Source organism: Etheostoma cragini, chromosome 9 (genome assembly GCF_013103735.1).
Source record: "Etheostoma cragini isolate CJK2018 chromosome 9, CSU_Ecrag_1.0, whole genome shotgun sequence".
Classification (NCBI taxonomy): Eukaryota; Metazoa; Chordata; class Actinopteri; order Perciformes; family Percidae; genus Etheostoma; species Etheostoma cragini.
In genome coordinates this window covers 11,591,747-11,608,788 of record NC_048415.1, presented here as the reverse complement: position 1 = coordinate 11,608,788, position 17,042 = coordinate 11,591,747, and the positions used below count along the sequence as shown (strand labels likewise).

Sequence of the window (17,042 nt, the reverse complement as noted above, 5' to 3'; positions counted from 1 at the left end):
GAGGCAGTTCAGAAGGCAAAAGGGGGTCCAACCCGTTACTAGCATGGGGTACCTAATAAAGTGGCCGGTGAGTGTATAATCTGTGATGGATTACAATTTTAAATGTTTCATTTAACCTTAATGAAATTGGTCATCTTCTCTTTATGTAGTAAAACATTTGTTGAAAGACTTTCCAAAACATTGTCCAATCCTGTTCCTCCTTCTGTATCTTCCTCCTCATCTCTCTTGTTGTGTACGTTAAACAAAACAACAGGAAAACAGGACAAGGTCACAGTCTACAGTATTTCCTTACATAGAAGCGAATCTCTTGGTACAGCTCGTCCTCCATATGCGGTAGCATGTATGTCTTCGTTGTGAGTCCAACTAGTTCCCACTCACCCTTGGTTGTCATCAATTCTTTAGAGAATGTAAATATATCCTCTGCAGTTGATGAGAGGCCAATTGGCATAGCACTCACTGAAAGAAAAATATGATTCAGTTCATGTTTTTGTGCAATTCTCAATTACATTAATTACAAAAAAGACTATGTGCACTACATAATGTACAGAATCTTTAAAACAAATGATGAAACAAACATAATCAATCTATATTGTCTCAAGTATTTTGTAAATTCAAGAAAAAACAATCATGAATCAGTTTCTGCTTACTAGAGAGTAAGTAGGAGTTGAAGCTTAAACAGCAGGTCTGGACATCAAACGGAAACGTGTAGATGTCGAGCATGCAGGAGCTGATCACTTTGACAGGCTGTTCATCAAACACGAAGCCATTAGAAAACAGATAGCTGTATGGGACAAATGGAGCGGAGTTCTTCTCCATACTAGAATAGAAACAAAAAGAAAATGCATACAAGCCGGTAGATATGATTGGCATCTACTTTATTTGTAAGAATACCAACGGCTATATTATTCAATTCATTAAAGGCCTTCACAGTAAAAAACTAACAGAAACAAACTACAAATACTATATAGAGATTTCAGTGAATTCAGAAAGAAAAACTACGGAAGCAAAAGTTCCAAGTTAAACAAATGTGTATGAAGTTCTTAAAATATGACAATTTTATTTTGGAACCCTGAATTTAAAATGTATCAATGACTTTCTGACAACATCAAAAAATCACCAGTACACCTCTTATGTGGGGTGCAGTCTAGGTCAGGCCAGTGAATGTACAGTGAGGAAAATAAGTATTTGAACACCCTGATATTTTGCAAGTTCTCCCACTTAGAAATCATGGAGGGGTCTGTAATTGTCATCGTAGGTGCATGTCCACTGTGAGAGACATAATCTAAAAAAAAAAATCCAGAAATCACAATGTATGACTTTTTAACTCTTTAATTGTATGATACAGCTGCAAACAAGTATTGTACAAGTTTAACCTTGATATGCTTCTTACAGAGCCACTCCTTGGTTATCCTGGCTGTGTGCTTCGGGTCACTGTCATGTTGGAAGACCCAGCCTCGACCCATCTTCAATGCTCTAACTGAGGGATGGAGGTTGTTCCCCAAAATCTCGCAATACATGGCACCGGTCATCCTCTCCTTAATAATGTGCAGTTGCCCTGTCCCATGTGCAGAAAAACACGCACAGCATGATGGTACCACCCCCATGCTTCACAGTAGGGATGGTGTTTTTGGGATGGTACTCATCATTGTTCTTCCTCCGAACACGGTTAGTGGAATTTTGACCAAAAAGTTGTATTTTGAGCTCATCTGACCTTTTCCCATGACTCCTCTGGATCATCCAAATGTTCATTGGCAAACTTAAGACGGGCCTTGAAATGTGCTGGTTTAAGCAGGGGAACCTTCCATGCCATGCATGATATCAAACCATGACGTCTTAGTGTATTAACAACAGTAACCTTGGAAACGGTGGTCCCAGCTTTTTTCAGGTCATTGACCAGCTCCTCCCGTGTAGTTCTGGCCTGATTTCTCACCTTTCTTAAGATCATTGAGACCCCACAATGTGAGATCTTGCATGGAGCCCCAGTCCAAAGGAGATTGACAGTCATGTTTAACTTCTTCCATTTTTTCACCAATTTTTTCACAAAGCTGCTTGGCTTTTTCCCCGTAGCCCTTTCCAGCTTTGTGGAGATGTAGAATTTTGTCTCTGGTGTCTTTGGACAGCTCTCCGGTCTTGGCCATGTTAGTAGTTGGATTCTTACTGATTGTATGGGGTGGACAGGTGTCTTTATGCAGCTACCGACCTCAAACAGGTGCATCTAATTTAGGATAATAAATGGAGTGGAGGTGGACATTTTGAAGGCAGACTAACAGGTCTTTGAGGGTCAGAAATCTAGCTGATATACAGGTGTTCAACTACTTATTTGCAGCTGTATCATACAACTAAATAGTTGAAAAATTCATACATTGTGATTTCTGGATTTTTTTTATAGATTTTGTCTCTCACAGTAGACATGCACCTACAATGACAATTTCAGACCCCTCCATGATTTCTAAGTGGGAGAACATGCAAAATAGCAGAGTGTTCAAATACTTATTTTCCTCATTGTATAAAGTAGATCCACATACATGGCGGCACTGCTCTACAGAGAGATGCTACTTACAATTCATTGATAACAATATCTGGTACCCAGAGCAGATTCCTTGGAATTGTAATCCATGAAGAACCACACTGTTCTGGGTCCCACCTGACAAACTCATTTCTCCATTTCTGCAACGCAAATCAGACAGATACAACACATATATACCTGGCTACACACAGTATAAAACTGCAACACTTTCAGGTAATACAGTAGTTGGTGGAAATGTAATAATTCTTTAGATTTGACTAAAGCAACTGCAGTATGTCTGTGTTAGCTTTTTATAGCCAATAATAAGTTACAGTATTTGATTATTTTTTGTGGAAGATTACAATGTATCTCATGTTCTATGGCTGGTATGCAGTAGGAACATTTCTTAAGACTGGAGAGAGATGAACACCTATATTATTTCTAGTAAACTGAGAAGTTTATTGGGAAGGAAATACTTACTATTTTTTGCCAGATATACGTTTTCAGGAGCTGGGCCTTTTCATCCTACAAAAGAACCAACATTACGTCATATGCATTCCTTCTTACAGACATTTTATTTAAAGAAATACAAATTAAAATGAAGTGGAATTATCCTGTTGGCTCTCATTAACCAAAGTCGAGCTGTGTGCAAAATAACAGAAATGTATGGTACTTAAAACAATTGAATGAATAAGTTGATAGGAGTAGGTACACTTTTTGCACTTAAAAGCAATTGAATATGGCCTAATGGTAAATTGGTTAGGTTAGTGTAGCCTTACCACCCCCAAAATGCCAAACAGAAGGAAGTCAATGCTGACGTTGGTGGGGGTTGAAACATTCACGACAGGTCGGATGGATTTCATGTTGAAGACTGGTTCGAGTGCCTGGAGGAGGGAAGGCGGGTCAGGTCGAGAGCAGCTCAGCATGATGGAACTGCATGGAGCTAACAAGGAAAACATAAGAAACAAAAGCCAGAGGCAAGTAAGAAATTTAAAAAAAACATTCTGCACTAGTATTTAAGACTGATCTGATTTGTTTTCTCTACTGTTTATGACTTGAACATTTTTTTTTTTGCCAGGATAAGATTTTCTAAGTACCTCAACTCTAAATCTGTGAAACGTGATAAAAAAAAGTTTTGCCAAGAATTATTTATTTTAGTAACTATTGTTTCATTTGTTTGTTGTAATACTCATTTTGTCACAAGAGGCTGAAGTGCACCCCCTACCCCATGTTCTGGCGCTTGTTAAAAAAAATTCTAGCCAAAAGAATGAAATTACAGTAATGTTACATAACTTGCCAGCACACAATATATTAGTTTTTCATTAAAACTAAACTAGAATCAAACATAAATGATTGTAGTCCTATTTAGAACATGAGGCAATGGTGCACTTCAGCCTTTGAATATCTGGCTAAAGTGAGTATTACAAAAAAAATTGAAAAATGATCCTGACACAACACTTTAATTTTTCACCTTTTCTTAAGTCTTAAATACAGAAGAGTAAACAATTTAGACTAAGAAAATAGATCAATAGAATGTTTTTTCTTCTCACTTACCTCTCATGGATTCTTAAGACATTGGATAAATTCTTCTGATGAAATGAGTAATGACATTCAATAAAAATCAGTTTTCCTTTTCTTTATTGTACACAGTTGTCTCAGTTAGCTAAATTATTACAATGCCTCAATCAACTCAAAACCTTTTGCCTTCCTTTATACGAAAGTAAACTGAAAGGATTGACTTAAATCATCATTTATCATTAATTCAACTCTTGAAAATCAATAGGAATCATGTATATACACAAACACACACACACACACACACACACACACACACACACACACACACACACTCACACTGTATCAAAGTACTTACCATGCATGAGCACAAAGATGAAGATGAATAGAACCTTAGAAGGCTTGACTTTCAGCGGCCAGCACTAAAAACATTAACATTAGGTCAAAATTGGTTGTTAGTTTGAGTGTGCTGGTGGTTTGGGCTGTTGTGTAATGTTGTCTACACACATTTTGCTGGGCAAATACAGACATGATCTAGCAAAATATATATATGAAAAAATCAATAAATATAAATGAATGAATATGAATACATGTAAAAAAAAATATGTTTTTGTTAAGGTAAGTGCTCTTAAAGACCTACATCTAGAGTTGGGTTCATTTAAAATTTGGCATGCCTGAAAATCTCTGAATCCCACAAAGTCCCAACAGAAAAAGACATCAGAAAATATTAGTTAAATATCTTTTCTTTACCACCCAAAAGGGAAGGTTTTCCTCAATGGGAAATCAATTTATGTGGATTTGCAGATTTTAGTTTTACAAAACCCGTAAATGTAATCAAAAAACATATTGGAAAAAGTTTTTTTTAATGTAGAACTGATTTATAATGTTATAGCAAGTGGGTACATACATTTCATAGTTCTCAAGTACGGATATGTATGTTGGCTTAGGCATCTTGATGCAGCAGCATTGAGTGATGAAGTGTTTGCTGCTTTGATTTTTAAAAATGTGTTTAGTTACTTATTTCATAATTTTTAAGATGTTGTTTGCGTAATATGAACAATAGTATATAGGATTAAAAACTGGCATTAAAAACAATGAATAAATAGGAAAACAATTGGAACATGATTATTATGTTTTAAATAAATGTCAATCCAAACTGAATGAGCTTTTCTTAAGTAATTTTATTTTGTATACAATGGTTTTCCTCCATTTTAGAGTGGCACAATATAACACAAAAGGCCTAGAACTACATCTAATTAATGTTGTATGGTTATTTAATGTCCGATATAATTATATAAGATAATGTTACAATAAAACCACTACTTTAGAGTATGTAATGTGTTGGCTCCAAACAAAACAACAAATCTATCATGTATTGATAACAAAATCAACAAACTTTTGTCACTAGCTACATGAAGAGAGCCGATTAAAACAGACAGCAGCTGTCTATCGACTGTATGAGTTCACCCAGATAATGATGATGGTAAAGAAGCTGACTGATATGAAGAGGATGTAGAGGAGGAACAGCAGGCGGTCTATGATGAAACCCACCTGGATCCACTCCTCTGAGCTCTGGCTTCCACCCAGCTTTTGCTCCACCTGAAGGCGGACGGCCTGGAGGTCTCTGCCAAGGCTCCTCAGCTCTTGCAGGGCCTTGTTCTCCACGGCTGGCCCCCTCTTCTCTCGAAGCCCATCATCAGCGTTTTGCTGTGCCAATGCAGCATTGGGTTTCATGTCTAGTTTTGAAGGAAAAAACCATTGAAATTTAAAAAAATATATTTACATTTACTCCTTCAATGTGGTGTATTATTATAAACAATCGTGGTAATCCATCTGATTAATTCTGTATATTCAGTCATTTTCTGTAATCTTTTATTGCTACATTTTGTACGCAGGTATTAAACCACCTGAATCTCTTAGTTCTTTAGTCTTCTGAGGCAAGCAAATGAGACGGCCCAAAATTTGCAGAACAAGCACATGGATCCAGCGAGGAACGGGCGGGAAGTCAGCAGAGCCACACAGCAGGTTGGTGATGAGGATAGTCTCCAGTAGACTTGCCACCATCAGAGCCAGGCAGACAGAGAAGAAAACATCTGGCAGATAGAGACAGGGTAGAAGTTTGCACTTTCAGAATGTGTTTACTGTATATTCATTATGCTTGTCAAACATGGAAACCACTCTGTACCCTTTCTGGAAATGCATATGTTAATTACTTGTCCCACATTATCTGTTTATGGGAATCAAAATTTCAACCAATTTTAATACTTGTTCACACTACCTTCCCCAAAGCCCCATGTGCTTAAGATATTGGAAAGCATGAGTTTTTCTGTAGTGTAACATGTTTCAGTAAATATAGAGAATAACACTGACTTATGAGAGGTATGGTGTTTCCAGTAATAGGCAGCAGGTCGTTCATGAGGAGCAGGAAAACGGTGTAGCCCAGGATGAGGGTCATCTTGAAGGAGGACCGGTCCACAGTCTGGGGAGGCAGCAGGAAGCTGAAGAGGTCCACTGTGATGAGGAAGCAGCTGGGTATCAGCAGGTTCACCACATAGAGGGTAGCCCGGCGCCGCACTATCACCTGTAGTGGTGTCGACAGATATACAGCAACTGGTAAACCTAAACTGACTTGTGAACTAATTAGGGTTCCCCAGCCTGCCTACGTTCCCCCAATGGCTAGAAATGGTGATAGGTGTGAACCTGGTTATCCTGCTCTGGCTTTGAGAAAATAAAAGCTCAGATAGGCCGATCTGGAATCTTGCTCCTTATGAGGTCATAAAAGTTTTAATGTCTGCAGAGGGAAGAAACAAAACACTTGGCCAGGTACCTTTTCTGTGAATATTTACTAAACTGTTTGAACTTTTACGTTTTTTGCTCGTAAATAATATTTTTATAACTTTGTCCACATACAGCCTTGTTGTAGCTGCTCAATTAGAATTTGAATAGGACTGATATTTCAAAGTGTGTTGGAAAAATGCAAATAATTTCACATCAGGTTTTATTGCTCCCAGCCTGATTACATTACATCACTCTTACAGTCTGAGACTGAAATGCAATTTAAGGTCTATGTATTTCAGTTTACGTTACAATAACATTACATTACAGTCAACCTACATTAAATGAAATCTCATCAATGTAATCGTTAAGGCCATGGCTGTATTTTTGGCTGGTGATATCCAACAGCTCCCACTCCCCCATGGTGGTCATCACCTCCTTGGAGAACTCTGTGATCTCCTCTGTATTTCTCCCTAGGAAAATCTTTATGTCCATCGCTGGGGAGAGAAGATTAGAGAAATACATTATCCTGTATAAAGTCAAGGCAAAAACATACTTTACTAAATACATGATTATTAGTATTTTTTTCCTTTGGTAAGTGGCCATGGTATCACAAAAATATTTACTTTAAGTGTCCCTAAATAGAAGTCGATATGAGACATAGAGAACTTACTGCCTCTAACATTTACATTCCATGAACACTTATGTTCAAACTGACATACAGACGTATTCAAAGAAAGGAAAAGAGACAATTGGTGAAGTGCCTTACCTAAGTGGATGTAGGAGCCAAAAGTCATAGTGCAGTTCTGTACATCGAAGGGGAAGGTATAGATATCAAGGTTACAGGCACTGACAACTCTGACTGGTTGAGCATCATTCACCAGACCGTTGCTATACAGATACACATACGGGACAAATGGGGCTGTGTTTTCATCCATACTGCGAGAAAAGAACAAGCAGAGGAGTTACAAATTAAATGTCTACAAAGTGAGACCTGGGGTTTAATTTGAATTTAAATCAAATTTGTCGAAAATACCAACAACAACAAATGAATCCTTCAACCAAGTATTGCCTGTTTAGCAAAAACGTGAAAACATTAAATGATTGCATTGGTTGACGTTGTCCTTTATTACAATGAACAACATGGGCACTGCAGTTTATTTTGAGTCAATCCCACATAACACCGTTCTTATATATATATATATATATATATATATATATATATATATATATATATATATATATATATATATATATATATATGTGTATACAGTATATGCTTACAATTCATTGATTACAATATCTGGCACCCAAAACTTCTCTCTGGGAAGAGATAACACGTTGGTGCCGCACTTGATTGGGTCCCAGCTGACAAACTCGTTCATCCACTTCTAAAAAAACAGCAAAACTGTTATCAGTACACTGAGCAGGTATGCTATAAGTTACAATCACATCATTCACAAAACATAATCCCGCAAATATTCCTACATCACTGACTGAGACATTACATAAAATGGATGATAGCAGTACTTACATAATCTAGCCAAAGGTAAGTGAGCAAAAGTTGAGCCTTTTCATCCTGGAAGAGACGAGAAGAGCTGCTTTTAGGCACAAAAACAGTGAGAAAGACACTTGTATAAAATGACTTGTGAGTGATTTGTCTAATGTACTGTACATCTGAAGAGTTTCATTCTTAGATAAGTGACACATAGTCATGCAAAATAAGCAATAGCACAATGCATACTTATCTACAAAGAACTGAAACGTACCACTCCTAGTATCGCATACATGGTAAAGTATATGGTGATGTTGGTGCTGGTGGTCATGTTCATGACGGGTCGTATGGAGCTCAGGTTAAAGACCGGAGTCAGAGCCTCCAGCAGGGCTGGTTGGGTGGGCTGAGAACAGTTCAGCTCGATGGCACTGCACGCAGCTAAGAAGATTCAAAATGGAAAAGTCCAGTCACAGGCAAGACAGCTTTGTTTGTATAGCATATTTCAGCAACAAAGCAATTCAAAGTGCTTTACATAAAACATAAAAACAGTTAAACATAAAAAAACAGCTAAACAAGTGTAACACAGATACAAAATGCAAGGATGAAAGTTATAGTGCAGTGTAGTTTTCAACAAAACATCAAACCTGCAACTATCAAAAAATGAAGGGGTTTGTCTCAGCTTTAGTTTTCTAGTAATCACTGGGAATTTGATGCACTTATTTCCAGTGCAATGCATATTACAAAGGCTTTAATTTATCCAGAATTTGGCTTACAATATTGCACATACATTATACATTGTGTAACTGTACAAGCAGTAGACATTCTCCTGCATTTTTTCATTATATGCAATCTTATATTTTTCGACACCATACAGCATAAACATGTAATGCTTTCAGAAAGGCTTACCTGCTATAAGAATAAGAAACATTGCCAGAGTGGGCCTGGCTGATGAAGGGAGAGACTAGAATGAAGCAAATTTGAAATAATTGTTTCAATTTAAATAACTAAATCATTAAAACCATTGATTATTTACTATTTAAGAAAGGGTCATCAGTTACACAGAGTATTTATTATAACTAATGGTGATTTTAGACTCAAAAATAGAACTTCATTACGTACAGAATGTGAACCAGAAGAAGATTCTTTACCTTCAGTTTAGTATCCTTGAGTGCCATGATTTCTACAGTTGTCAGATTAAAGCAGTTTTCTCACTACCCGTTGTCTGATAAGCACACAGAATAATCACCACTTGCACTATGGGAAGATTTGCTTTTAAGTGGAGAGTCATCTATCCATAAATAACCATTGCCAGACAGCCAGCGTATTCACCGCTTACCACTTACTCTTGACAAGACTAAATTCAGCCTTTTGTGACTAGATATACAAAGGACCCTTGTACACCAAGCGTGATGTGGACAAACCCCTGGCAAATAATGTGGTAAATGGAAAACACTGCACGGCAGCTACTTTCCCTGAGGGGGTTTTGTACAAAACAAAGATGTACCGCAGTGTGTGACTTGCAGATGGTAAGGACTGACCACAGCAGCATGAGTGTCACACCTGCTGGTCATACACAAATAAACAGTGGATGGTCTGTGAGAAACATGTGTCCTCTGGTGTCACCCCAGACCTTCTGCCAGCCAACCTTTTTTCATGTTATATTAATGTTGTCTGTCAACAATAACAAGGGTATCACACAATGCTTCTGCAAAGCAACCTTTCCGTTTGTTATTATGTGGCTGTTCAACAAGTTGTCACGATGTGGTACTCCAACGATCTCAGTGTTGAGCACACATGTACAGAATTAGTCTATGTAAGTCTTGTATATTGAAATTGTAACTACAATGAAGGACACTGCTAGATTCATGGAAACTTTGAGGCTATTGTGGCAATGTTCAATCAGACAGTGATGGCCTTTTCTTTGAACTTTTTACCTTTTCTTCTGTTAGAAATGTAGTATATCACTTCCTGCGTGCCATTGACACTTTATCACTCAGCTGGTACCACGCATACAAAAAGAAGAAACATGTAGCCTATGTGCAAAATATCCAATTTTCTAAAATCCTCATCCTTGACCTGTTTGAATATGACATTGTATATTTAACTGTTACGGATCAGTTTATATCAGTGACTCCTTTATACATACTTTTTTGTGTCAAAATGTATCCTACCCTCTCCCTCAAGGTCCCATAATTCAACATGTAAAGACATAAATGGCATATTCACAAACAATGTACTTAAAAATAGACAGCATCATCTAAAAAAAGCGGTGATCTCTGGTTCTAAGGACAAAGGTGGATATGTGTGGAGCTAGATTTGTTTCTTTATTGCATGCAAGAAAACAAATGATCTGAGAGAGAACAAATGTTATCACACTGATAACAAAAAAGCATTTTATGAAAGAAATAAAAAATTTGAGGGAAAAGGTTTTCATAACAATGGCAAAAAATAGTTTATGAGGCTTAAACCACCAGCCTGCACAGTGGTTACAAGGCATGATGGATCCATGTTCTCATTCTGTTTACGCCAAGTCCTGAGTCTACCATCTGAATGTCTCAACAGAAATCGAGACTCATCAGACCAGGCAACGTTTTTCCAGTCTTCAACGGTCCAATTTTGGTGAGCTCTTGTAAATTGTAGCCTCTTTTTCCTATTTGTAATGGAGATGAGTGGTACCCGGGGTTTTTTTCTGCTGTTGTAGCCCATCCGCCTCAAGGTTGTGCGTGTTGTGGCTTCACAAATGCTTTACTGCATACCTCGGTTGTAACGAGTGGTTATTTCAGTCAAAGTTGCTCTTCTATCAGCTTTAATCAGTCGGCCCATTCTCCTCCGACCTTTAGCATCAACAAGGCATTTTCGCCCACAGGACTGCCGTTTACTGGATGTTTTTCCCTTTTCACACCATTCTTTGTAAACCCTAGAAATGGTTGTGCGTGAAAATCCCAGTAACTGAGCAGATTGTGAAATACTCAGACCAACCCGTCTGGCACCAACAACCATGCCACTCTCAAAATTGCTTAAATCACCTTTCTTTCCCATTATGACATTCAGTTTGGAGTTCAGGAGATTGACTTGATCAGGACCACACCCCTAAATGCATTGAAGCAACTGCCAAGTGATTGGTTGATTAGATAATTGCATTAATGAGAAACTGAACAGGTGTTCCTAATAATCCTTTAGGTGAGTGTAAATCATTCATAGTCACCTGCATGGAAGCGCTGGGGGTCAAAACAGAAAATATCCACACTACAAATCACAAATACATTTAGATTTTTGTTTCTATATGCTTTATTCATCGATCACGTTTCTGATTGTAAATAATGAACTTGATTATATGTACAGTATATGTATAATCACATACATCATATATACAGTATATATACTGTATATGTACAATATATGATAAGGGGCACACTTCAATAAAACAGAACAACAGGAGGATAAGTCGTATAATGCTTTGGTAATATGAGCTAATAAATTATAATTATTCTAAGTAATTATTTTAATCTTAGTTATTAACAGGGCTGGCTTAAAAACCACACAAGCTCAATTCCTCGTACAGATGCCTGCCATGCAGGCCTCACAGTGAGCAGGCTCATGGGGACTTTTGACATCCAGGCTAACAAAAGGCCTGTATTCTTTTCCCAGGTCTTCATGGTAGCATTTGATTCTTATCTTCTCCACCAGATTCTCCAGGAGGATGTCGATGTTCTCTGAGGTGATGCTGGGCTTATCCATTGGCGCTCCGCTGCACTGCTTGCAATTCTGACGGAAGGGCCTAACTTTGACAACGCCATGTCCGGATGTCAGGCACATGTGAAAGACCACCATCACCCGGTTGGAAGGCCAGCCTCTTCCACACTTGGTGCATTTGAACCTTGAAAATGACATACGATACAATTAAGTCTAAGACAGAAAGTGTGAACTGGCCCTTCATATGTTGTCATATCAATAACCTACCAACAACATTATTTTAACATTTTAGATGGAAATCAGTTTCAACACACACACACAGATATATCTTAATAAACCAAATCCATCACCTAAACTATAAGTTACATTAACCTAAGTAACACATACAATAGATAATTTACAGCTACAGTTATTAACAGTAGTTCAGCGCACTGACCTTGCACATGTGTTCCTAATGTACTGCTCCCAGCCTGGGTTTAGGCGGTTAGGTTCAATAATTTCATCAAACTCCAGACGCCAGGTGTCTCCTTGTTTAAGATCTCTTGTTTTCATCTGGAAAATACTTGTCCACTCTGACTGTGCCATCCTGTCAGTGCCAGTGTTCCTAGTTAGTGAAGAAAAGACATGACACTGACAGCTGATCTGCAAGCTTGTGAGAATGACTCATCCTGACTATAGAGTCTGGGGAAAATGAAACTTAAAAGTGTAAACCTGGTTTCCTTAAGTTTCAGTTCTAGTTTTACAATATGAATAGAATGAGAAATGGCAAGTTTTGTCTCAAGATTGTTTAATTGCTGGATAACCTGTTTATACAGAGAAATAAAGAGAGGGAAAGCCCATGTAATGAAAATGTAACTTGCTTGTTTGGGGGTGGCCTGGTAGCTCAACCGGGTTGAGCATGCGCCCATGTACAGAGGCTCAGTCCTTGCTGCAGCAGGCTGGGTTAGATTCTGACCCACTGCCATTTGCTGCATGTCATCTCTCTCTCTCTCCACTTTCCTGTCTTAAGCCATCCTATACAATACAGATAGATAGATAGATAGATAGATAGATAGATAGATAGATATTTATTGATCCCAAAAAATGGGAAATTGCAGTATTACAGCAGCACACAAAATATACATACATACAATATACATGAAATAATAATAATAATAACAAAATAGAAGAATAAAATATAACAATATAAGAACAAATATTTAAATACATACAAGATAGGAAAACCCAAATGTGCAACTGTTTAAGTATGCTAAAATATAAATGAACCAATCGTGCCGGTTCCCCTTATTGCAATATTGTGGTGTCTCAGAGTCTCATCTAGCGCCAAGGGATGATGTGTTGAAGAGTTAGTTTTATTGCTTGTGGTATGAATGATTTCCTGTTGCGGTCCGTGCGGCATTTAAACTGTCGGAGCATCTTAGAGAAGCTGCTCCTCTGTTGGACCAGTGGCAAAAAGGCAAAACATACTGTGTGTGTGAACTGTGTGTTTTGGGAGAATGTCAACTGAAAGTTAACTTTTAATTTAATAACATATCACACACATAATATATGTGTGGATCAACTCCCAAGTGAAGGACTGCAAGATAAATGAAACTGAAACATTTTCCAATTGTAATGAGGCAACACTGCCACTTACTGGTATTATGCTGCCTTGTCTTCTATGTCTCTTCTGTCTTGCAGGAGATGAAAACTAGTATACACTATTATTTTATTCACACAAATAGCATAATTTTGTAAGTAGTAATATGTCATTTTACTTTACTACAAGTGATCCACTCTTATCATTTCCACAATGAAATGTAGATACAGTCACTTCTCAAACATTTCTACCTTCTTCTCCTGTGCATGATGATATGATTTCAACCCTACAGGCCCCATTTAACTACTGTTCTGTTTGTCATTAGAAACAAGAGATTAAAAGTTTTAATCAGAATGATTGTGCAATATATTATTCTTATACATAGCCAATCATGACTACCCTCACTTTTTACACATCATCCCGAGTCACATTCGGCTATTAGTGAAGGAACTACGCTTTGGGTTTCAGATTTTATCCGGTTTCTGTATCCTGTTTTCTGTTATTTTTGTGTTTCCTCCCTGGTCTTGTGTGGTGGTTTCTCTCTTGTGTTCCCCTTGAGTGTCTGTATGTTCTGTTTCCTGTTTTATGTTGAAGTCTGGTCTTTGTCTTGTCTTGTCTTTAGTTGTACTTCCTGTGTTTTCCCACTCCTGTGATTACCTGATGTTTTCCGACTGTTTTCCAGCCCTCTTGTCACCTGCCTCTCGTTATCTCGTTACCCTGTGTATTTACTGTCTGTGCATCCCTGTCTCTTGTCAGATAGTTTTGTCTGTCTGTGCGTGTTGCTGCATGTTTTTTTCACCAGGAACTATTTGCATTTTTGGGTTTTGGACATTTTTCCTGGATTTTTGATTTCCTTTTTGTATGCGTTTCTGTTTGGTATTAATCCCTAAACATACTCGCCTGCCTGCCTCTTCCCTGCATGTTGGGCCTCACGTCAATGAACATTGTAACTACAAGTGCAAGTAAATGGTGCTTAACATTGCCGGTTTTATACGTACATACATGTATGCACATTATCCCAGTGTTCTAAAATATTTATCTGCAAATATTTTTTTTAAATGTAATGTTTTACTGACTCATTTATACAAATAAATAAATAAATTAGACCAATTTAGTTGAAAACACAACACCCACACCATGAATCACAAATATATTTAGTTTATTGCTTGCATAAGCTTTGATCATCTAACAAAGATCTGCTTAAGAGAAAGCTTGTTTAATGCTTTTGAAAAGACAAAAGAAAATTTTAAAGAAAATTGATAACCGGAACAACAAAAAACAATTTATGAAAGCTTACATGCACTTTATCATTTAAAAAAGATGCAAGCAATGCAATGTAACAGAATGACAGAAGGGAAAGTGTAGTACAACTGACACTTTGCTAATATGACTTTGTCTTTGGACAGATGCCTTGCATACAGGCCTCACAATGAGCAGGCTCGTGGGGACTTTTGGCATCAAAGCTTCTGAAGGGCCTTTTCTTTCTGCCCAGGTCTTCATTGTAGCATTTGATTCTTATCTTCTCCACCAGATTCTGCAGGAGGGGTTTGATGTTCTCTGAAGTGATACTTGGCTTCTCCATTGGAGCATTGCTGCAAATCTTACAGTTCTGACGGGAGGGCCTCACCTTGACAACACCCTGCCTGGACGCCAGGCGCATGTTGCAGACCACCCCCACCTTGTTGGAAGACCAGCGTCTTCCACACTCGCTGCAGTGGAACCTATAACAAAATGAAAACTGACTAAAGTTACACTGGAAACTCAAGTATTAGCTATAGAAACATTTGGAAGCAGAATAATCTCTGACATTTTTGCAAGACCTATAATTCTTTGGCCTCATCAACTGAGGTCAAACTCTACAAATAAAATTATTTCTCTGTCAATTTAACCATAACTCTAACCAGCTTTGTCACACTAGACATGGCATTAACTTACATACCCTGAACCCTAACCTGCCTATTACCTAAACCTAACCTTAAACCAAACCAAGTCTGTACCCTAAATTATAGTGGTTTACATTGTGGGGATCATTTTCCCCCCCAAAATACACAGTAAGTAACCATAATGTGACCTTGGGATTTTTTCCCCCACAACATACGCTCCAATAAACCAATTGCAATCACTGTCTAAACCATAATTTATAGTGTATTAACCTGGCATATACCATGCTGTGTATCCAAATCAACTACAGTTTTTAACATTAGTCCATCACACTTACCGTGCACTTGTGTAAACAATAGACTTCTTCCAGCCCGGTTGTTGGCGGTTGGGCACAATACTGTCATCAAACTCCAGACGCCAGGAGTCTATAAGATTCTTTGCTGTAATCTGAAAGATACTTGTCCACTCTGTCTCTGCCATCCTGTCAATTCCAGTGGTGCTGGTGAATCAGGAAGATGCAAAACAATGACAGCTGTTCTGCACAGTATACAAACAACTTGTGAGAATGAGTCATCAAGCCTAGGTCGAGAGATAAGTCTATCAAGACAGAGTTAATGGAAAGTGAAACTTAAGTGTACACCTGGTTTCCTTAAGTTTCGGGTGTAGTTTTGTTTTCTCTTCAAAGCACTCACTAGTGAAGGACTGCAAAAGAAATGAAACAACCACTTTCCGGTAGTATTCATGCAACACTGCCCTATCCATTTAGTCTTTATCAACATACATGGCATAATTTTGCAGATGTAATTTTACGTTACTGAAATTGATCCACTGTAATTGTTGTTTCCATGTGAACGATCACTCCCAATATCTACCTCCTACTACTGTGCATGGTTCTATTTCAACTTTCTAAGTCAAATTTTCATTTCTGTTCTTTATGAAAAGGTTTTAATAGAAACAATTCAGTTCAATTCAATTCAATTTTATTTATAGTATCACTTCATAACAAGAGTTATCTCAAGACACTATACAGATAGACCACACTCCAGAATTTACAAGGACCCAACAGTTTAGTAGTCTCCTCCAGAGCAAGCAACAGTGCGACAGTGGCGAGGAAAAACTTCCTTTTAGGCAGAAACCTCGGTCAGACCCAGGCTCTTAGTAGGCGGTGTCTGACGGGCCGGTCGGGGTTGGAATGAAGAGTGGCAATAACAAAAATAGACAAAAATTTGTAGTCTGTAGCAGTTCTTTGTAGTAGTTTGCGGCATAGCAGGACGCTGTGCGGCATTACAAGGCACAGCAGGACATAGCAGGGCACTGCAGTGTAGCAGTAGAACATGGCATCACAGAACATGGAGCGGGACCAAGGTGACAGATGCTACCCTGATTTTGGAGCCTCTCTGATCCAAGGGAAAATTCTGGGGAAAAAAGAACATAAGGACTCCGGGGAATGACTCCCCATAGCTAGGTTACTAACAAGCATTTCTGGGACATGGATGCACATAAATGAAAAGATGGAAAGTTAGAGGAGAGAGGAGCTCAGTGTATCAAAATAAGTCCCCAGATGTCTAAAACTATTATTACAGCAAAAACCAAGAGAG

General features: G+C 38.1%; 4 protein-coding genes and 1 long non-coding RNA gene across 7 annotated transcripts in view; all 5 read right to left on the bottom strand.

Moving 5' to 3' along the window:
* The window catches only part of LOC117950013 (5-hydroxytryptamine receptor 3A-like), a 6,261-nt gene extending 2,785 nt beyond the window's left edge, over positions 1 to 3,476 (bottom strand). Inside the window, exons 1-5 of one of the 2 annotated variants that reach the window (XM_034880656.1) lie at positions 3,325 to 3,476; positions 2,987 to 3,031; positions 2,561 to 2,667; positions 648 to 817; positions 293 to 456 (exon numbers count right to left, since the gene is read on the bottom strand). In XM_034880656.1, the coding sequence (XP_034736547.1) occupies positions 293 to 456; positions 648 to 817; positions 2,561 to 2,667; positions 2,987 to 3,031; positions 3,325 to 3,465 (627 nt within the window). In that variant the 5' untranslated portion in view covers positions 3,466 to 3,476. Of the gene's footprint in view, positions 1 to 292; positions 457 to 647; positions 818 to 2,560; positions 2,668 to 2,986; positions 3,032 to 3,285 lie in introns of both variants that reach the window. The other variant, XM_034880655.1, reaches the window with a different exon arrangement.
* A 1,928-nt stretch (positions 3,477 to 5,404) lies between these two features.
* LOC117950015 (receptor-transporting protein 2-like) lies at positions 5,405 to 16,050 on the bottom strand. 2 transcript variants are annotated; one of them, XR_004657788.1, is made up of 3 exons: positions 15,782 to 16,050; positions 14,837 to 15,284; positions 5,405 to 5,416 (listed from the first exon to the last, which is right to left on the bottom strand). XR_004657788.1 is itself a non-coding variant. In XM_034880658.1 (2 exons), the coding sequence occupies exons 1-2, from the start codon at positions 15,922 to 15,924 to the stop codon at positions 14,945 to 14,947; spliced, it is 483 nt and encodes a 160-aa protein (XP_034736549.1). In that variant the 5' UTR covers positions 15,925 to 16,050; the 3' UTR covers positions 14,831 to 14,944. The 2 variants fall into 2 exon arrangements, 1 of the variants encoding a protein (XP_034736549.1); XM_034880658.1 differs by lacking the exon at positions 5,405 to 5,416 and having other exon boundaries at positions 14,831 to 15,284.
* LOC117950823 (5-hydroxytryptamine receptor 3C-like) lies at positions 5,428 to 9,615 on the bottom strand. The gene is made up of 10 exons (XM_034882169.1): positions 9,440 to 9,615; positions 9,198 to 9,252; positions 8,566 to 8,729; positions 8,331 to 8,375; positions 8,081 to 8,187; positions 7,566 to 7,735; positions 7,136 to 7,293; positions 6,392 to 6,602; positions 5,929 to 6,114; positions 5,428 to 5,757 (listed from the first exon to the last, which is right to left on the bottom strand). The coding sequence occupies exons 1-10, from the start codon at positions 9,464 to 9,466 to the stop codon at positions 5,468 to 5,470; spliced, it is 1,413 nt and encodes a 470-aa protein (XP_034738060.1). The 5' UTR covers positions 9,467 to 9,615; the 3' UTR covers positions 5,428 to 5,467.
* The window catches only part of LOC117950018, a 15,990-nt gene continuing 9,550 nt past the window's right edge, over positions 10,603 to 17,042 (bottom strand). The window contains exon 3 of the long non-coding RNA XR_004657790.1: positions 10,603 to 10,613. This is a non-coding gene — a long non-coding RNA (uncharacterized LOC117950018). The remainder of the gene's footprint in view (positions 10,614 to 17,042) is intronic.
* LOC117950016 (receptor-transporting protein 3-like) lies at positions 11,711 to 12,676 on the bottom strand. The gene is made up of 2 exons (XM_034880659.1): positions 12,421 to 12,676; positions 11,711 to 12,168 (listed from the first exon to the last, which is right to left on the bottom strand). The coding sequence occupies exons 1-2, from the start codon at positions 12,567 to 12,569 to the stop codon at positions 11,838 to 11,840; spliced, it is 480 nt and encodes a 159-aa protein (XP_034736550.1). The 5' UTR covers positions 12,570 to 12,676; the 3' UTR covers positions 11,711 to 11,837.